The 22,930-nt window shown below is 35.1% G+C and overlaps 2 protein-coding genes across 4 annotated transcripts in view; one reads left to right on the plus strand and one right to left on the minus strand.

The window, feature by feature from the left end:
• Positions 1-16,055, minus strand: LOC127880301 (lysozyme-like). Its single transcript, XM_052427665.1, has 4 exons — positions 16,025-16,055; positions 2,583-2,695; positions 965-1,082; positions 1-732 (listed from the first exon to the last, which is right to left on the minus strand). The coding sequence occupies exons 1-4, from the start codon at positions 16,038-16,040 to the stop codon at positions 524-526; spliced, it is 456 nt and encodes a 151-aa protein (XP_052283625.1). The 5' UTR covers positions 16,041-16,055; the 3' UTR covers positions 1-523.
• LOC127880295 (clumping factor B-like) overlaps positions 15,473-22,930 on the plus strand; it is a 24,349-nt gene continuing 16,891 nt past the window's right edge. For 2 of the 3 annotated variants that reach the window (XM_052427655.1, XM_052427656.1), the window contains exon 1: positions 15,473-15,573. In XM_052427655.1, coding sequence (XP_052283615.1) covers positions 15,481-15,573 — 93 coding nt within the window. In that variant the 5' untranslated portion in view covers positions 15,473-15,480. The remainder of the gene's footprint in view (positions 15,574-22,930) is intronic. The other variant, XM_052427657.1, reaches the window with a different exon arrangement.

The raw sequence follows: 22,930 nt of genomic DNA on the forward strand, positions 1-22,930 counted from the left end.
TCAAGTGTATTAGTTTTATTTTCCGATTGTAAATTGGCAAATAATTATTGTGTTATGGAATTTGTTTTAGTCTTTCACATGTAAAGAAACATAACAGACGCATAAAACTCAAAAGAAAATCATAGCATTTTATTGTTTTGCGATAGAAGACAGCACCTGGAAAACGACAAGATTCTTTCGGGTAATGATTAATCATGGATTGTATCATGTATGATCATTGTAAGGCTTGGACATATCATATTGTATTGATGTGCACACAACTCAAATAAAATGACAATTGAGTAAAAAATTAGTTATCTCGTATCATAAGCTTAATATTGTACGCTATACAATATTGTTTAAGATGCTTGAGTTTAATTGAAAAACAAACTTATGGAAATAAAGAATGTGTAACGATTTTTGTTATGCATTGTACATTGTGAATTTGTAATACCTCAATTACACAATAACGTTAAATGAAAACAACAACACCAACAATACAAGAACGTGTCTTATCTGAAAAACATGATCAATCTGCTTTATTTTATTTTACACTGGCACATCCTGGCTGTTTTTTCAGATCGTTCCAGTAACCGATCGTCGAGCTACGTTTGCAACCCTGAGGTCCTCCGTTGTGCGCGCGAGCATAACTCTCGCAGGTGCGTGAACAACCGGCCTTGCCAATCCACTCCGCCATGTAGGTCTGGACACACTGAGACGCACACTGACGGTCGCTGGCACACGTCTTCCAACCTGTTAAAAGGCATTTTTTCTTTACAAACAAGCGTTTAAGCCGATGCAAGCTTATTTTTAGTATAAGTTTTTAAAAAATCTCAATGAATTGATATTAATCAGTCAGTGCAATACCATTCATGTCTGACAAGCCAGCCCATATACGATAAGTAAGATTGATTTTAAGCAGTAAACACTGACAAGACGAACACTTTGTAAAAGAACAAGAATTACTTTGAGGTTGTTATCTTACCTGCTCCAGGTCTACCGCAGTCTATCCAGTAATTTTCCTTGATCTGGAAGAAGCCACATGACAAAGAGCCCTTGTCCATCACACAGCCCTGATCACGGCAATTGCCTTTGTTCTCTTTCTGAAAACAATGCAAATATGTTTGTTATATCAATTTTGATATTTGTTATTTGCGCGGTAACGCTACAAATTAAAAACATCATAAAGACATGGAGGCATTGTAACGCTTTCAATGTACAAACATTATGAAGTTATGAGTTAACGATAACTCTATTAAAACAGAATAAAGTCATGAATCCAATGTTGCATTTATTTTTCCTTTTGTCTAGAGTAAATTCAGTATATACAATTTAAAAAACAAATGTATGAATTAACGTTAAGTCTGTTATATCATCAATATTAAATTGAAATACTTGTATCATGTATACATCACTTTAAAGACTCTCGATATATGTATGTGTTTATTTGTGAAATAATGTTTACCTGTACATTATTAATTATTCCATTATAATTATTTGTCGGAAAAATGAGTAATGATAAATACCCATAGGTAAAATGTGTAACGTATATATTAACTTAAACTATACAAATCTCAGAAAAAAATAAATACAATAGTAAAAACATAAAACGCCAACAATATCAGTTTAAAGACTTTGCCACTCTTTGGTTGCAATTATTTTACAGTTCTTCTTGAAGTTTTTTTCTATTGTAAACGGCTATCTGGTTAGATTTTGGCATATGTTTCTTCAGCTTATATCAGCCGCTTAACAGTAACAAATTGATAATTTGACAACTTTGGTTTTACAGTCAAATTGAAATTATGTATCGATTTATGTAAAGTAAGTGAAAGTAGAAGGAATTAGCAGAAACCTAAGATCACCCATGAAATCACACAGGTATATTATTCGATGGAAAACAACGTTTCATTGAAACAGTGTTGTTGTGAAAAAAACAAGGACAATTAAATAAAATACTTTCGATTTTATTTTGGCGGCTGAAACAAGATTTACGAATACTGGCAAAAGTTTTCGTCACATGATACACCGAGAACGGTGGGAATTTTAAAATTAAAATATGTGTGTCCCGCATGACCGACGGGATGTTCGTAAAGAGAACTTTGCAAGAGAGAGCCTGTGTCGAAGGGCTTGGACATTCCGCAAAATGCGGCTACTACCAAACGCCAGCCTTCACAAAATCTGACAACACGCAACTCTGTTTTGGGATTTTCTGAATTTATAAGTACCATCAGTCATAAAGTAAAACATGACAACGATTCCCAAACACATGACGCAAGAGGGTCCTCCGCATTACAAGAATATAAACTTTGTGAGGTCGGAATATTTTATTTTTATAAATGACAATGTCGATACAAGTTAATGTAGTGGTTGTCAAGTTTTATGCTTTAGTTCATTCCTGGGCGAATACGCATTAATCACAGCTTTTGAAAATAGAAAATAGCGAGCACAGTATGTATGCAAGCTTTAAATATGTAGTAATGCATCGACAATAGACGGAGAGCACTATTAAAAGCTTAAATTGTTTTATGTCCTTCATTTAGCCCGTACCACAGTGTACAATTTGCTCGTCAATCGGACACAAAACTGCATAAAGAGGTACTTACCTTGCAAATACACTCCATACATTGCTGAGACACCATGCCCGTGGCCCAGGCATTCACGACCACACAGGCTACACTGACGAAGATAACAAGTCGGAGCATTGCGAGCTGGAGTCCTTTGAATTATAAATGTTTATCGGTCCTTATATACACTTGTCCAACTAAAAACGTAATCTCGCTCTATTTCAAAATGACAAAGGCGCGTTTGGCGAGTCATATGACGTATTAATATTTTATTCCTTTCACGCGCAAACAAACAGGATATTATGTTAATTCACTAATGATACAAAAATCACATCCTGTTACGTTAGAAAAATGTATTACAAAACAAACTCTTATATTTCCATAATAGCAGCGGCATAGCAAACATGAACTGTTGGGGTGGAGAACAGTTATCAGACTGCACAAAAAAACACAAATTTACACAGACGTAATAACAAGAATCTTTTATGGCATTATATGACATATATATAAGCATTAAATATTGAATTATTAATTATAACAATAATACTTAATTTAACTCTACACAAGTACACAAAAACAACACACACACTTACAAAAAAACAACAACAACACGAACGAAAATGCTTGCAGCACAAAAGGACATGCAGAGGTCTCGAAATTCTTACTCAATACAATGTAAGCTCAAGCTCAAGCGAGATAGCAGTAAAATGCTGCTACAAACATTTAATGCAGTGTTTGTTTGTATAGGCAAAGATCCTAGAAAAAATAACATGAATAGGGAAATTCTGCCCAAATAAAATAATACTAAACCGAACTATTATTTGTTGAACACTTACACTCATGGTTCATTCCATCCATCAAATCAACATAAAACCGATCGATCCTAATTTTTTATGCGAACCTTAAGAGTTTTTGTATTCTGTGATGAGTTTTCGATCGTTTTCGATACATTAACTACATATATTAAGTTGGAATTTTTGTTACATTCGGTCACATAAACTTAACTTAAACTGGACAGAGACACCGAAAGAAAGAAATAGAACTTTCGAAATATGTTACATGTCATGAGTAATTCTTATTTAATGCGCACTCCTTAAAAAAAGAATTCAGAAAAAAACCTAACTATCATATTTTTAGCCGATTTTAATAGTGGAAACAAGTGACATTTTTTGTCCTAAATGTGTAATTAGTTTGTACCGATGTTACCGATTTCAAATGAGTATTAATTATCAATTTAACGTTATTTCTATATATATATACAAAGTAAACCAACACTATTCAAGTATATAAAAGCGTATCTAGACATTTGTATCAAGAAACAATGTATGAAACATTTGGAAATGGTCAAGACTTCGTGGCAAATGCCTAGACTAGATAATGCTTTGCCTTAACATGTCAATGCCTATAAACCAACGCTAATGAAAAACATAAGAGATCCGCATTTGCATATTCTTTGTCAGAACTTGTTTACCGATGCATGTTGCATCGAAGTGCAATATTTATATAACATCATTGTATTCATCGGTTTGTTTGTGGAATTAACCTAAATTAACATAAATCCGGTTTGTATGGACAGCGCGTCGCGACTTTTTAAGTATACGGCCATTAAACTTGAACATGTTACGCGTCGTTGTTGTACGATGTTTAAACGTTTAAAGTTAAGATATACAGCTATAATGCCTCAGTGACGTTAACAGTCATTTTATGCCGTTGTTATTCTATTACACGTGAATGGTCTCATGGCGCATACATGTACAATTTTTGAGATGTAAACACCGTACAGAAAGCAAGTGTACTTAATTTAGATATACAGAATGGGGACAAACAATGTGGTACCATTAACCCTTTCTTATTAACCACACTCTTTTTCAAGAGGGAAAGTGATAAATTGAGAAAATGTGATTTTATTTATGTATGTTTTGTTGTGTTTAAGTATGACATTATCTTGAACAGTTTGATAGTAATGTTTGGTTGAATTATGGTCCACGTATGCTGTCGTATGTCACATTGTCAGTAGCTTACGATGCCTAATGGAAACAAACAATACATGTAGCTAAAACTATTATTAATAAACATTGTACAACATTGCATTATATATGTGCAAAGTGGCATTTTTTCAGTGCAGACGACTTTCATGTATCAGTAATTGTTTAGATTACAGCTGCCATAAATGTACAAGATGATTCAGGGGTGGCGAAATCAAATGTCCGAGTTGCCCGAGTCGTACATTTGCTTGTCCGGGCAACTGATTTTTTTCAATTAAGTTGTCCGTGGACAACCAGTCGGGTTGAGAAATACAAAAAAATAGATTGTATTAAAGCCGTTATTAAGTTTTACAAAACCGGATGTTGACACCCGATAACATTGTCAGTGCTATTTGCGGAGCAATCAAGCTAAAATATGGGCACTCTCCTGCACAGTGGTCTCGCTTATTCTATAAGCATGATAAGAGACCAGGAGGCTAGCATGCCGCATTTTCAACATTCGGCCCGTCTGTTTAATAGGCAGTGTACAGACTGGTTTGCTCGTTCATTTCGTACCTAAATGTTGAACGTTCGTCTTAAATTTTAAAATCAATTATTAATACCAAAGGGGAGGTATAAAACCCGGAAATGTCACGAAAACCCAGAGTGTGTCACATCGCTCCTACCTAACTAAATTTCTAGACTCACAAACGTCGGGACGTTGGGACGTGAAAAGCCGAAAGCCGAGTTGGATTACGTACAGTTTCGTTGATTGGGTGAAGTGTTCCGTTTGAATCAATTACAATTTATATTAAAGTTGAAGAAACACGGTAAAATAGTCATTATGTATAAAAACATTTATATAATGTATAATTTGAACATTACATATCCTGGCTTATTTCATCTGCAAAAATGAAAATTACATATTGAAATACTGTTTTAAAACACCGCTGTGGTTTTAACCGAGTTGAATGGTAGAACTTACTACATACATTTACGACTGACTTTTAACATCATGACGTATTTTCAGGTGAGCTTATGAAGCAATTTTTTACATTTAAAGCAAAATCACACTACTTCCTGAAGTACAACTTACTCGCGTGTGCTTGATTGGTTTTCCAATTTTATAATTCAAACCCGAAACTAAAAAAGACAGGAAGAAAATTCATTCAAATTCAACTGACATTGATGTAAAGACCGGAATATTATATTGAGATAAAACACCAAATAATACGTAAACAGGAAATAATAGTTTTCCCTGACCCTGACAAAGAAGAAAACTTGAACAATTTATCATATGATACGACACAATTGGGCAGGAAGAAAATTCATTCAAATCCAACTGACATGGATGTAAAGACCGGACGATTATGTTGAGATCAAACACCAAATAACAAGTAAACAGGAAAAAAATAGTTTTCCCTCACAAAGAAGATAACTCGAACAATTGATCATATGATACGACACAATTGGACGCGTTTGGCCAATCCGAAAGCAATGGCGTAAATATTGAGCGGAGATATTTGGTAAACAAAAAAATTATGTCAGCAATATATTTCGGCGTTTTACAATATCCCGCTTATAAATCCGGTTGTGTACGCAAATATTAAAACGTGTAATGTTTCGAAACACTTCATTTTTATACTTTGATAATCAGTGCTTGCTAGTCTTCCTAATGCTTCATTTCTTATCAATGGCGTTGATACCATTTTAAAAAGTACTGTAGTACGTGCAAACCATGTAACCAACAACCCAATACGTTATAACATAATACTACTGTTCTGAATGGTTTGATATAGTGCAATCTTTGTGTCATAAACGCGTCATGATCTGGTGAATAACCAGGATGACTGACCAAAAAGGTCAAATCACAAAATGCATTTGCAAAATGTGAACTCCGTTAGCCTGATGACAAGTTATCACCAACTATGCTGGTTTTGCAAGTCTATTATTTTAATAAAATACTGTTAAATACTGTTGCTCAAAAAGATACAGGGCAGCGTATACATACAAGTAGTATTTAAAGACGAATGTGCTGTTCTACTTGGTTTGAATAAATGTAAGATAATAAAAATGTCAAAACAAAAGCTAAATGGAAGAAGTTCAAGATTTATTTCGTTATTTCATTTAAAAACTTGTACTTTCGTAGTAATGGCAGTCAACACAGTTTTGAAATTAACCTGGAGATATGGTATGTGTTTGTCTTGTGTTAAACTAATTTTATTTACAACTTATTTTATTTGTTGTTTTTGAACGTGTATTCAAAAACAAACCATGCAAAATACGAAATTTGATATTGATCAAGTGTTACATTAATAGTTGTAATTGTATAAGTTAATAACATTTAAATGATGTGTCAATACTATATTCATGTTATTATCAAAATATGCTATGACGTAACGTAAAAAAGTCAGTCCATCCAGAAAATTGCGCATGTGATGTACATGTTTTCTTAATAAAATTTTAATTTTTTAACATAGCGTCATGATAATTATATCAAACGAATCAGCTGAAAAATGCGCATTTCACATTATATAATACAAAAAACAGAGATACCGACATTTAAGGAAAACCTATGTTTAAGTGATCATAAAAGCTATATTATTTGTTCCATATTAATTATAATGGTATCCTATTAGAGGCCCTCTAAGGTTTGTAAAACATGCAACAATAATGTTTTACAATATCAAATTAGCACTCTTGTTAGCGTCCAAAGTTGGTAAAGTTTTATGATTTCTAATGCCTAATTATGTTTTGCGTAAAATTCGGAAAAGATAAAAGTAATTATAAAAGCAATATTTTCTACCGACTTGAATTAAAATAATATCGCTGTGAAAGAAAATTTATGACGTTCCTAAAATATGAAAAAGTATTTTTTCAATATCAGATGTGCGCTGTAGGTTGGTATAAGTTGTTTGATTTCCCTACCAAATTATGACATTTTCTGTTTTAAAGGTACAGTTTTAAAGCGTAAAATTGTTTCCGGTAACCCGACCCTACGTTGTTTTTTCTTGCCGACCCTAAAATTTAGTTTGGAGTAGTTAAAGTCGATTTTCGTGCAACACGCTTTTCTGTCGACATTATCACTTTACATGCATATAATAGGGATATAAGGCATCCGGATAAAAACCCTCCCGTCAATTTTATAGGTGCGGACATAAGCTCTCCCGTCTTTTATTCGGAAATTTAAATATCGCTTACCGTTGAACTGAAATAATGACCCTTGGATTATTTTTTCAATATACTTAGTATAAGAATAATTTCTTGTGAACGCATCTCCTCTTATTATTTCAATGGATTTTCATTTATACTTATGGAAATTCTTTAGGGCGACATGCAGTTGTACGTTAATGCCGGAAGTTATATATTGCCTATTATTTAGGAAGTTCTGACCCTTGTAATATTTGCCTCTATTAACCTCAATTATACAGGAATCTGTCGGGCTCTACCTAATTCCCCCATACATAGGCTATATACTTATGTGTAAAGCTAATTCATGCTAACAATTCACTGTCGCAGTAAAACGGCTATTACCGTCAAAAACAGAATGTATATTAAATATAAAGTTTTCATTTAGGACTGCATGTATGTTTCCTAATTAATAAAGAACACAATAATTTATATGTTGAATAAGTTGCGAATGCAATTTTGATCGAGGCAATTTAAAAACCTGCTTGTAAGTAATACTGTTATTCTATTATATCATAAAAATATCCCTGTAAATGTTTGGCAAATATGATGATCTTCTAAACACATCTAGAATATCAGAACAATACTACGGAATTTAAAAAAACATGTTATTTTTTTAAAGATCGATTGTGAATATTTGTAAATACTTGTATTGAACTAAATACAGTTTAATCCGTATCAACTCGCCATTTCACTTAAGTTTCTGTTTCTGGATTTATTTTCAGTTGCATTGTTTAGTCGTACAAAGTACGGTGTGTCATACCAGCAATAATGAGATTTGAGCCATGAATACACTGTATCAAAAATGAATACACAAGATCTTTATAAGTTAATTCATTGTGAATTGGTCAACACTGGCCTAGCTGCTGATAGGATCTCTCCAGAAATGAGATACACGGTAGATTTGCTGCAGCCAATACACAACTCATAGTGACACATTTTTGTTATTGAAAAAAAAAAACACCATAGAAACGTCATTATAACCATCATGTTTCTTGATATTACTTGTTCTATCGCCCGTAATGAAAGGAGGACGAGATTATTAATGGCACTATCCGGATTCCGTACTTTGATAATACTTGTTAAGATTTTCAAATACATTTTTTTAGTCCCCCAAACCGAAATATCCATAAAGCACCACACTCGTGTCACTTATATTCAACGTTATGAATGCCCAAATAACGATCGTTTGGTCACGCTTTGGTCAAGATTTGTGCCCGCTTCCGCCCCTCCCCTGTGATAACCCCACCAATTTCATGTAAAACTAAAGCGGTGGTATGCATGCGCGATAAGGATCTTCATCCTGCTTTGTCCCCACGACATAAAATGTCACATTTTTACGAGACTGAAACTTATTTGTCTCAATTTCTCTTGTATATACGGAAAAGGGATATATTATCTTTTATTCACATCAAATCCTGTTCATTGTACATTAAACCATTTTTACAGGTTGTTGTGATCGTTATCGGTTCAAACGACATCGGCACAAAGACCCCGGTAATTGGGCAATGTTTTACACGTGTTGTGCATGACGTAAATTACATAAGCTGAGGTTTCTTTAATCTTAATTGCTGTTTTCCACATGTTACATTTAAGGGACTTGTGATATCGTCGAAGACATATAAACTTACTTATCTTCATTTTTACTATCGGTTACAAGTACCATCTTGGAAGTATAGTTGACTCAATAAATAATACAACTCCAAACAGAGGTGGCGCTAGAGATAACCGAACGTGATATGAAGCTCCGTGTTTTCATCAATAATAACGAAAAGAGGACAATACAAGTAATTTACGCAAATATAATTAGTTAACGCGTCTGTCAAAATTGTACAAAATATCGTCATACTATCATAATGTACGATTATTTTGGAAACACACACAATAGGGTTTTGAAAATTCTAATAAGATACATCGCTTCATATTACGTTTAGCGAATTATACGGATGAATGTACGCTGTTTAATAATTGTGTATTATGGATGAACTAACAGTTTCAAGTCCCATATCAATTATAAATAACGTTAATATCAAGTTGCATCTGCAGGAAATTATTGTATCGTCAAACAAGGCCGGTCAATTTAGGCATGTGGCCAATTGCAATTTAATTAGACACAAGACAAAAAACACGACACACACTGGGGTCACCGCATTAACATGGCCAATGCAAAGCAACGCAAAGCCTGAGGTTTAGACCCGGTTTAAGGACGCCGAAACATTACACTTTACCAAAAGAAAAAAAAACCTTCAAAAGCAAAACACTAATTAACATAATTGCATGACAATTTCAATCAAACTACATTAAAAGAGAATACGCTTAATTTGATTAAACTATTCAACTACTCAATGGTTGTATGTTCACCAGATTAACATAACTGTAACTTTCTAAGGCACAATGAAATGAAACAAAAACAACGTCGCATGTTTTTAATAAAATAATAAGTTAACTCCAGAAATAAGATCATCAGGGAAAATAGTCAAACCACCCGCTGTGTTTTCCTTATTGCTCTCACGACAACAAAAGCCATCATATATACTATTTACCCTCAATATAAGATATAGATCAAAATTATTCGCAGGCACTTATCAGGATCCTCTTTACAAAGGTACCATTATAATTAATATCGAATTAATGAAACTGTTTCCTATAAACCACTTTTACCTTTTCCGGGTTTTCCATTAGGCATTTTGTGTGCGAAAAAAACCCTAAAAGTAGACGGACTTTGACCACAATTTACAGACCGGCCCCGACCCTGCAATACAATATGTTTACATCGTTAGAAGCTTTGGAGGCTCTTCTTTCCAACGGTACCATTATAATTCATATCGGACGAATAATAATGCATTTATAACTATTTTTACCTTTTCCGGATTTTACCTAAAAGAATTCCGGGTTTTCCGGACATTTCCGGGTTTTATACCTTCCCATACCAAATGTTGGCTAAATTCTAGCATCACTTTTTTTCTCATGTTATTTCATACAAATTCGAGCATTGCCGGATAGTTACGTTGCACATGGAAATGGCTGTCATTAAAATTCAGAAGTGTTTGTTGGATTACACATTTACTTATGCTCATTTGAGAATAAAACAAAACGTTTACAGTTGTGTGTAATTAATTCAACGAGTCTTTGTTAAAACGCTTAACGTGATGAAAAAATGTTTTGACAATATTACGCATGAAATGCACAATTTCCACGAGGATTACACCGTTGCCATCATCAGTTTTTTTTAAGAAAATGGCTACTATTTTATCTGATTAGAATGGTACATGTGTAGGTTTAACAATAACTGCGTTTATAATTTATATAAACATTAAGTTCAACGGACAAGTGTAGTTCAGCAACGGACAAGTTAAATTTCCTAAATTGTTGTCCGTGGACAAGGATAGTTTTTTGAGATTTCGCCACCCCTGATGATTATTCGCATACTGGACAGAATCAGAAAAGGGGTAGTGTCCTTAATGGTTTTATCTTGCAGTTTGCAAAGGTGCTAATACACCGTTTTAATGTATTGACTATCTAATAATTGACAGGTTATTCACAGTTCAGCGTCAAGCAATTAAGACAACAGAGGCACCTCGACTTGCATTAACTTAGAATGACCAATCATTTTGATTGATATATCCATGTATTTAATCCATCATTATGTAATCAGAATTTAGCTACTAAAATATATACCAATTAATTTTGTTTGGTATTAGTATCAATTTATGTTGAGTCGACAGCGTTTATTTCAAACTCGCTATATTAGTCTGGTCAATTTACACTTTGACCCCGAAAATTAATACAAAGGGATTTTTAACAGGTCATAATAGGGTAGAAGGTACTTCATATTATTTAAAAGTTTACCGAAATCGGACATCCGGAAAGTATTTTTTTATTATGGCAACTAAGATGGCCACCAAAATCTGCTTTATTATCATAACTTTGTAAGTATCCACTCAAATTTGATGAATTTCGTGTCTATACACACCAGATGACAAGGAACACATTCATATCATCAAAAATGTTGTTTATTTATTATATGACAAAGAAATCCAAAATTGCGTCAAAAAAGGTCACCGACACATTGGAAGGAAATTAAGTTAATAACTTTTGACTAAAACATAACGATTGTTATGTCTACACCATAGTTTCCGTTTCAGTAACACTTTGATTGAATTTTCGATATCACTAAGAAGTTGAATAATCATGAAATCCAATATATGACATTCTGCTGTTCACTATCACCGGATATACAATCACCTTTGTCCATAGCATTTTTCTCACGAATTTGAATTTTTGGTATCGTCTTCCTTCTCCTCACTACCGACCCCTTTAGAATTGTTTGAATTATCACAGTCTTTAGTAAGGCACGGGCAATAATTCATCAGTGCAGGGGATTCCCAAGCGTCTGTAGCAACATCGAGATGATTTACATCCTACAGAACAGTTAAATTGATGATTTGCAATAGTTCTTCAGGTGCAGCATAGTTTTGGATCAAGATTAGAATTAACTGGTCGTTGTCCTGTTTCCATCCCCATTTTGTCGTTCTCATGTAAGTTGCCATCCCCATCCATACAATGATTTGATAATATGCACATAGGTGGAGGTCGCTAAGGAATGACAAATATTTTGGCTGTAGCCACTTTCTTTGTTTAAAAAAAATGGCAAAGTGATTCTAAGGAATCATTGGGATTTCCACCAAACAGATCAACCATCAAGCAGTTGCCAAGATTTGATATTTCCTTTTGAGACTTGTTTAGAAGGAGAAACTAGCACATAATTTCATGATATGGTCGATTTTAATATGCCGAAAATCCTTGAAGTTGAATAAAAGCTGAGTTAGCATGAGCAAAGAGCAATTAATTGCACTTTTTTCCGTCTAAAAATTATTTCAAAAGATTAATAGTATACTTCGTGTGTTCTTTTACTGTTTGTTTACGTCAGAGCAAAAGAAGATGGTCTAACTGTCCCTTTCGAAGTAATGCAGGAACAAGATGAGCAAATATGTACCTCACCCACCAACGTTGTGGTGCTGTGACGGGACCGTTCCACTGTTGCTTTAGCAAAAGCAACATCTGCATCCCCTGGCGACTTTAAATCCCCTTTTAGTCAGAGCTGTGCTAATCAGAGCAATCATGTCTGCCTTGTGCTTGTCACGAGGCAAAAAATCCACCATTTGCATGAGCATTTTACATGGGCATTTTGATTCTTTGGTAAAACTCACAATATGGTTCACGTTTGTTCCTCGTCTCTGGTGTATTCTGCCTTTGATAGAAGGATCGTCTTCGTAAACATCGAACATCGCTTGTCCATGATGCCATACAGAGAAATATCCATAAGATCCGATATGCGTTATATGTGTCGCCTTTTGCCATAATAAACGATGGAACAAAGTGCCACCATCAAGCATGTAACAATCTATGTCAGAAATACAGGTCATCGCATCCTCGCTTGATAAATGACCTCTAATTACCTAAGCGATTTGAGACTTTCTGCTTTAAGAAGTATGTTCTTCGCTTCAAAGAGGGCAGGAGGATGAGGACTCAGTTCATACGTCAGTACGTCTTCAATGAAAAGCTCCATATTTTGACACTACCTGGAAACTTTGGAACGTAAGGACCTGATCAAAAGCACGATCTTAACAGCGGAGTAATTTCCAAGAGTTTTGGTTATGTCTTTTCTCTTAAATGTATAAGCAAATGCCAACTTTCGATAGATTTCTCTTATGATCTTGTTATCAACCAACTCGAATGCATGAACATTCACATCCTACACAGCCGCTATCCCATGGACAATGTTTATAAGAGTAGGATTTGCTGTGTAGGGTAGGCAAGCCAGTAATCTTTGTCTGCATTTTCTCGAGATCAGAAGCCTCTCTTTGTGCTGTGGACTTGTTGTAAAGGTCTGGGCTGTGAAATCCTGCATCGCACATTTGTACACGGATGCTATAGGCGCAGATAGGGTCCAGATGTTTTGCATTCCTTTGTCATCCCACGGCCGCGCGTCTGACAACCTGTGCTCTTTAGAGACGTCATCAGCATTGATTGCGCCTACAAACAACGTGAAAACCATCAACGAATTTTCGATAAACGTCTGGTTGCGTTTCCCCTAGGTAGGTTATTTGATTTAGATAGTAATAAGCAAATCGCAAGTAATTGAAGAGCCTAGCTGCAGCTTAGGCGGAGAGACAATCGGACACTGCCTGCGCCCAGTATCATCCGCCTTGATCAACGTCCTTGACATGCTAACCATAAGCTGATCATTCGTGTCTTTGAGGTCTGGATAAGTTAATGTTTCTTCTTCTCTATAGCCGTTTGGAGTTTGATCAAAATCTCAGAACATGAAGCTATACATTTTGAAATACTGGTTTTATATTATTCTGATGTAAGAACTTAACCGCCAATAATGAAATTTAACTAAATTTAAAATAATAATTCGTTTCACCATTTCCACGTGCAAAAAATAAACCATACATTCCCCACGGGCAAAAACGTCCGATCGTCGCAGATGAATAATTGTATAGTTAGCTTGCTCAGAATGTAGTCAAATGATCGCATGCACAATTTTAAATCAAAAACTTAACTTATTATTGAGATATTCAAGTTTGAAAAGTGTTTCGTTAGAATAGTCGCCAAGTGTATACATGGGTACGCCATGGCAGTAAAATACTGTTTAAGTCACTGTGCATATGTATCGTAAACAAAGATCATAGAATGAAATCTAGATTTTAGATTAGGCAAATGACTCTCATTGGAAAACAACTGTCGCTTTTAACTTACAGTTTTAAATAACTGACATTAATGCTCGTAGGCAGAGAGCTGACGAAAACTTACAGATAGTTGTCCGGGAAAACTGACTTGCAAGTACCAGACGACAAACTTGTGGACAGTGGACAATATACTGGTCCGACTTAATACCTGATTAATTTTGCTTAACGACAAAAGTGTGCTGTTTTAATGTTAATGTCATTTATCCATACTTTTTCATATTTATATAATAGATACACATAACTATAAACACCAAGAATAACCTCCTTATTTAGAACAATATTTCTATAGTCTAAGTATTGTTCATGAACAGACAATATGTAAATGCATGATAAAATATGTTTAGTTGAAGGTATTCAATTAAAATAAATTTGTATATCGAATTCCTTCTCCTTCTATTCAACGTTAATTTAGTTTGTATAATGAAACACTGTACGTGTATTCCTTGTCATAAACCAAATAATTGGTGCTGGGGGAGGGGGGGGGATACATGCACAAAGAAATGGGATGAACTCAGAACTCCTATGACATTGCTCTAAACTTTTCTGAACTTTCGGTACATTTATTTAGTGTTACCTTATAAAAATGCTTTTACCCGCAAATAAGGGAGCACCTATGATCTGTCATCATATAAGTGCCCAATGAAGTGCCTAGCAATTTTCTTTTTTGAAAAATCCTGAGTTCCAACGGGGTATTGAGCTCCCGACCTCCAGAATGGTGGTAAGACACTCTAACCACGTCGAAAAAGAGCTTGCCCAACAACAATGCTGTTTGAAATGACCTTCTTTCACTACACTCCTCCTCCTCCTTTTAATGTTTCAAGGCTCCATCCGCTACACAAGCGCCAACCGCTACACAAGCAGGATTCACATGGCCAGCCGTGTAATCCCCTAGGCTACATAGGGGGATTGAACCCGCGACCTTCAGAGTGGTAGTCAGACACTCTAACCGCGTCGCTAAAGAGCTACACCAACAGCAAGACTGTGGGAAATGACCTTTTGTAAGATAGTTTAATGTGATCTAATGTCAAAATGGCCGACCCAGACGATGAGTTTGTCCGAGGGATCAGAAAAAGACGAATTTCTAACCGAGTTGACAGCACCTCGTCAAGTGAAGAAGAAAAGGTAATAACATATCATCAAAGCAATATTATGGTCGGTCACATACAGTTTAACAAAAGATGCGAAAAGATCTAGGCTTGCTGTATGTAATGCAATGGTATTTCGGATAGAAGAAACGTCCGAACATTCATTTTTAAATCGACCTCAATCAACATAATGACTGATTGATCATTTATAAACACTTTCTCACGAATAACTCGATGAATATCTTAAACAAAGATATTCGGTGTTTCAATATTTATAATGCAGTCAAGGCAGGTATGTTCATTGGAACATAGCGCAATTAGTAGGTTACATACTAGTTCTTCTTGAATGCTCTGAGCTTTTATGAGTACATACGTACAGCTCATAGTTTTTCTTGGTAAAATTAAAATCAATGTAAAAAAAATAATGTCACACATATGTCCATAAAATCGAGTTAAATCAACCTAATACATTGTTACAAACACAATACCTGTTACAACCGACATCAATTTGCGTTAACTTTGTTGGGAAATGCTCAAAACATAAAATTGATATCAAATCCTTTATGGCGGAAGTTGTTATTGTCGATTAGAGCAAAGGGAAAGAAAAGGTTACACTGCACAAATTGTTTTTACTGTGGTATCTGACAATCTGGTCTTATGGTAGCAGTTGAAATTGTATTGTGTATAACATTGTAGTTTGAATTAGGACACATTCTTATGACTGTAATTTCGCTGCGATCGGATAAGTGGCATGTTCCGTTAGTAAGTTGAATTATATCGGGCCTATGTTTGCATTGTAAACAAGTTGTTATCAAAATAAAGATACAATGTGGTGTTGGTGTAACTTTTACTATTTTACTAAGTGAATGAGGGTTGAAATGCTATGAACCACTTTCTGCACCAATTAAAAAAATATTTTTTGAACATATTCCATATTTGTTTTCGGCTATTAGGCTAGATTATTTAATATGCATGTATACATAGAAAATATTGCAGACATATACACACACAAAGTATAAAGAAATGGAAAAAGGAAACACCATAAAATAAACTAAACAAACAAAACAAGAAAGAACAAAGAAATGAATATGCATTGTTATAATGAAATATAAACACATACAGCTAAAAGATTTACAGAAAGCGAAAACCTAAGCATAATCGAGGGACACCACACATAATCAATTGGTCACTGTCGGCTCAGGAACTACTTTAAAGTACCCCGTGTACTCTCAGGTAAACCATACATGCCATAATTTTCAGACCAATTCCGGGACATTGAGTTAAATTGTCTGGGACTTTTGCCGATTTTCCGGGACATGTATAAAATGTAGCGATATTTATAGACATATGCATTTTTGTTACGTTTTTTTTTTTTCGCATCGTTAATTGCAAAAGTTCGAAAGCCTATGCGAAATACACTTGATCTATTAACGTCAAATAAAACATTACTACTTCTGTTACTAGATACAAGCCACGTGTTTTCAGTGTAAGCGTTCTAAACATAGATGGTGACGTCACTGCGTTATTGTTATTGAGACTGGTAAATCTGCTGGGCGTTTTGACATGGCGAACGCAATTCAAATTCACTTATTATTTTTAACGTTATGTTTACTGGGGGTTTAGAACAAGACAATAAGAAACCTAGTGAGGATGACGTTTTTATATGCTTACTTTTTTACTCAACTTCTTTGTCGGTTTAACGTGCGAACATAAACTGCTTTTAATTTTTTGCTCAGCGATGTTGGACTTCAAATGTGTGAACAACTATCCTTTGCCCTTACGCAGCGGGAAATAATGATGTAGTAGATTAAAGTCAATTAACAACCACATTAAACAATGCCGCCTTTTCGGTTTGACCGCGAACGTGAGACAATCGATGATATGATAACAGCACCCTTGTTAATTGATCGATTTTGACACGTAGCGTAGTCTGCCTATTTGGGTAGGCATTGTCATGGAGACGCTGCAGATATACACAGATTCGAGGTGCAGTTAAGCCTAGAATAAGTTACATGTATATATTGATTTTGTAAATTCCTGGACATTTGACAGATTTCCGGGACAGCGGGAACAAGTTCTTCATTTCCGGGACTGTCCCGGACAATCCGGGACGTATGGCATGTATGGGTAAACTTAATGTTTCCCAGGTACGAATAATACGCTTAAAGGCACCCGGCAATACGACGGGGTTCTTTTAGTATATTTTCCATACACCGGGAACAGTGTAGTAAACTTTAAAGTACCTGGGGTACCATATACACACATACAGCTGATAAATTTACATATATTTACCTGTGTGTGATCGTGCTTATTGAAAGCGAAAGCATTACCACGATCGAGGGACACCACACATAATTTACGCTCAATAAAATTATTGGTCATTGTTGGCTCAGGTACTACTTAAAAGTACCCCGAGTACTCAGAAGTATTCTACAATGTACCCTGGATACGGAAAATAGGCACCCGGTCATACTCCGGAATACTTTTTAGAACCGGTATATATTTTCTGTACCCCACATACTTTGCAGTATATTTTTTAATTACACCGGGTACTTGAAGTAGTATCCGAGCCAACAATAACCAATAGAGCATAATTTACTATTGTTTAATTAAATCATTTTATATTTCGAGTCTGCATTGAAGACGTACATAAAGTTGAAAGGCGGTCATGTATGTGTTCATTTGTTTACCATATGAGTGTTTTGGTATACCTGTATGCATGTATTGAAATACCTGAATTGTGTATGATCAATCTAGTAGGAGAATTAATTGAGACTTGCAATTACACCATATGGTATACGTCGAAGGCTACACTATGTTATTACGACCGATGTCCTCCTATCTAAACGTTCTGATAAAAGTTTAATTTTTTCTAAGTACGGGATTTTTTTCACCACAATGTCCTTAAGTTTGCTAATGCCTTGGTGGCCCCTTGGCCCAAGTTCCTCACAGAGACGCTCTTTCATTAAGATGTTAACGAGCATCTTCATGTCCTCGTCTTGCCTGACCTCTTTCCTGGCTGGCGGTTTCTCGGTCGCTGTGTCCACCATAGTAGAAAAGTGGTCATCGACCAATCTACCTAGGCCGCCAGCGAGTGCTCTGTGACGAGCAAGGGTGGCCGATGTTACTGGACAATTAATAATGTTACCAACTACTTGAGCTTTCTGTAAAAAGATTGACGAAACGTGTTTGTTTGATCTAGATATTACGGCATGGAGATGTGGTACATTGAATACATGAACCTTGTTGATAATCGAAGTCTCTTCATTTATCGAATTAAATATAAAGTTATTGATAAATTGATTGAGTACAGAGCGATTAATTCATGGCGTACAGGGCAATGCGTATGTATGCATTGGTGAACTTATTATGTGTCGATAACGTGGGCATTATGTTCCGTGTTGAAAATACAAATCTAACATCTGGTCATTTACAGATTGACATTGCGGATGTTCGTCTAGTCGTCCACTGGGGTGCACCAAAAAATCATTTGTCGTACTGGCAGGAGGTGGGGAGGGCAGGCTGGGATGGGAAACCGTCCCTTGCAGTTGTCTATCCCTACGGTCGTTCGTTAGTGGGAGACAGTAGACTGAGAGAGACGTTTAAGAGTGTTGAGTGCTTGAGGCTGTCAGTATTAAAGACTTTGTTAACTAAAGAGATGGGTGAAAGTGAGTTATGCGTTAGGGAAGGTTGCGTTTTAAAGAATTTTTCTGTATGTGAGTGTGATCTTTGTCAGTGTTATTCGAGGTGCTGTGCAAAATGCGGATGTGTTGGTATGATAGGTGTTTTGGAGAGATTTTTCATTTGATTATTGTCACTGATGAGAATGTTATGATAAACAGACAAGAATAACAAGCGAAGAATATATATGTACTGGCATTTCCCCAGAAATTTGGTCAGGCACAGCGGCAGGCGGTTGGTGTCTATTTCTTTATATACTTTCTAAATGTTATAAATCAAAATCCACACTACTTTGGAGCTACTAAAACACAAAATTTCATAATATTTATGTATTTGTTTTCAGTTCATTTCAGTCAAGTCATATATTATAATATTAAATAACAACCAAAATAAACAGAAAGCTTAAAAATGATTGAAAACATTCTGTGACCAATGGAAAATCTTGCTTCCAACTACTGGTCGTTTATTAGATTGTATACTGTCATGCACAGAGACTAAAGAAAAATGTGTTGCAGGTATATAGCGAATTCCGTAAATATGAAATAAACTATATATATATATATATATATATATTTATATATATATTGTATCTGAATATATTTAATGTTGGTACTGTGAAGTTATAATCGCCGTTAAGAAAATAGTGTGAACAAATTTTAAATGGTCGGGAGCCATCAAATAAGACGTTTGATTTCAATTAATTGTATTCATAACTTAAATTACGCACAACCGCAACACACATCAGTTACGGTTTATTTTTGAAGCAAGTTCTTTTTTGTTTATTTTCTGCAATAGTCGTAAAAAATTAAAATATTTAAAAGATCGCCGTGGCGTAGTGGATATGGTGTACGCCTAGCGATCGGGAAGTCACGGGTTAAAACCTTACTGTGAGTGTTCCTTCGATCTCCCCCAAAAGACACCAAGTACTGGTTCTAGTCCCAGGAAACAGACTCGAGAGCGTTTATAAAAGCATACGGCTTTCGATGCAATCGAGCTAAAATAAATAGGTTTAAACTAATTAAAATAAAACAAACAAACAATTTGAGCATATCTTTAATTGATTTACCTCCACATGTACCGGTAATAATAGATCATTATCGACCATTATTATGATATTACGACCATAATTGATCCCCATTAACGACCCGTAAATCGTTCATACGTGTTACCTATGCCCCTTATGCACACACCGCTGATAAGAGCGCTGATAAGAGCGTGCATGTTTTGATTGAACGTTGGCCGAATGTAGACAGCATTCGGATTAAAGCTTGCAAGCTCTTGTGAAAATGTCAAGCACACTCATTTTAGTCCGCTGGGCTAAAATCGCCTGGGGAAATCCCTGATTATATGTATCTATACATATGAATATATGGTGTTCAAATATATGTATGAATACAAGTTACACTTCACTGAATGGGTTGTTTTATATAAATCATTGTTCTTAAATCATGCTCCAGTGTTTTACTTTATGTTATAATGTATAATAATGTCTATCTCAGAAGTCAATGAATTACACTCAATATCAATATTAAAGTGATCAGTCTTATGTTACTACATGTAAGAAGTGAATTCTTAATTTATGTCTAACCTTATTAAAGTATCTGATGAATAAGTCATTATCAATTGAAAGTCATACAACTTATGTTACTTATCAGTGATTTCTTTTTGTAACTTCTATCAATTCCTAGTTTTCATAATTCTTATAATCCATGCACTACGCTTTATTATTTTCTATTTTGTTTATGGCTAAAAGCAATTGTATGCTTTAGAGCTAATAAATGTTGCTGCTGTAGATGCTGTTGTGTTATAATTCCCTTACGGCAGATCTAAAGGTCATCGTTCCTTTTGTATCTTCCTAATGTCTGTTGTCTGAGCGCTATTCATATACAATTAACATAAGTATTAATTAAAATTTTAACAAATTATATATAATGTTCTGTCCATTTAAAAAAAATATTTAATATTTGAAAATAACCTTTCTTAAAAACATAAATTGTATGTTCGGAGAAAAGCATATGTAAACCGTTTATTGGTACATGTTGTTGTAAACACACCGCGTGCGTTCCTTTAATTTTTCTTTTGGTTAATAAAAACTGTTCGATATGCAAACAAGTTGACATTTACATTTACGCTTGACGTGTTTGAAACTTTGATTAAAATTTTTCTTCTGCGAGCACACCACATCATGTAAGTTATCTTAATTTGCTCATTATAGATATATTGACGATCTATTTGTGTTAATTCATGCCAGAAAATAGTTTATGTTGCGAATTTTACCAATAAACCCCCGCCGGGATTTCAGGCTGATATTTTGCTATGGTAAATTGCGAAACCAGTTGCAACTCCCAGGACCCGGAGGATCAATAGCTGGGAGTAGGATTATTGCAACTAGGTTACATACCACCGAATCATCTACCGGTAAATGTTAGTGTTTCTCCCCATGTTAACTTTTCGTGGGTTGATTGCTGCATATAACCATAAAAATGTATCTTGGCTATGACAATGGTAAATATTAGGCCTGGTGGGCAAATTCATTACATGTATTGTATACTACCTAACGCACAATAAAAACTCAAACGTAGAATCGCACGTCTGCTTACGCTAGTGGTTTGGATAGTAAAGGACTGTCCTCTTGGGAATCTTCGTCTATGTACATCTAGGCTAGGTGTTTCGTGGGCTGGTCACCGGCACTAAAATGTATTGCATATTTCAAAAGAATTCATTGTCCCTTTGGTATAAACGCAATTAATTTATTTTGTAAAATTTGTTATATTGTGTGTGTCTCCAACATTTCATTTGTTGCATTTCATCTGAGTTTAATGATGAACTTATGGGAGGGGGGATACATTTTAACGTGGTGAAGCCTACTGGTAGGGCTTTTCACCTTACTAAAGAGAGGCCTATTAAAGGTGTATTCCCAATATTTTTTAATATGGCACCGCTCGCACCCCTGATAAAAACTGACACCACCTCATGAAGTTTTCCAGCTAGCATTTGAAAAGGACAGTGGGAGGGGGGGGGGCTATTTTGTTAAAGGGGCATTTTCAAGCGCGCTGTCTGGAAAGCTCCCTGCTGCATATTAATTTTTATTTAATTGATAATTGTTATAATATATTATTTCAATTATTATTAAAACATGCAAATAAAACAACAATGAGAAATAAATTAATACCGGTAACAATGTTAGAAGATATTTATAAATTGTAAAATGGAAATTTAATTGTGACATGTATAGATTTTAATGTAACCATGTCTAGGTCAAGTTTGAATATGGGTCATGCCGGGTCAAAAACTAGGTCATGGGGTCACTTAGTGCGTTTTAAACCGGAAGTTTGTCTGGACCATAACTATGTCATTTATCGATAGATTTTAAAATGACTTTTTAGTGGTACATTTTGTTCATCATCATGGGACAGTTTGTCATGCAAAAGAAGTACATTGATATCTCAAAGGTCAAGGTCACACTTGGAGTTGCCCATAAATGAGCTTGTCCGGACCATAACTATGTCATTGATTGTGAGATTTTAATATTATTAGGTAAATTTGTTCACAATCATTGGAGGGTGTGTCATGCAAAAGAATTACGTTGATATCTCCAATGTCAAGGTCACACTTTGAGGTCAAATGTCAACAATGGCCATAAATGATCTTGTCCGGGCCATAACTATGTCATTCATTGTGAGATTTTAAAATTACTCGGTACATTTGTTCAC

Source organism: Dreissena polymorpha, chromosome 4 (genome assembly GCF_020536995.1).
Source record: "Dreissena polymorpha isolate Duluth1 chromosome 4, UMN_Dpol_1.0, whole genome shotgun sequence".
NCBI classification, from domain to species: Eukaryota; Metazoa; Mollusca; class Bivalvia; order Myida; family Dreissenidae; genus Dreissena; species Dreissena polymorpha.

Bases quoted from the DNA above. Each gene is read 5' to 3' on its own strand.
- LOC127880301 (XM_052427665.1), bottom strand. The intron at 1,083-2,582 runs GTAAGTACCTCT...CATTGTTTTCAG, and splicing joins GTATGGAGTGTATTTGCAAG to AAAGAGAACAAAGGCAATTG. The intron at 733-964 runs GTAAGATAACAA...GCCTTTTAACAG, and splicing joins CTGCGGTAGACCTGGAGCAG to GTTGGAAGACGTGTGCCAGC.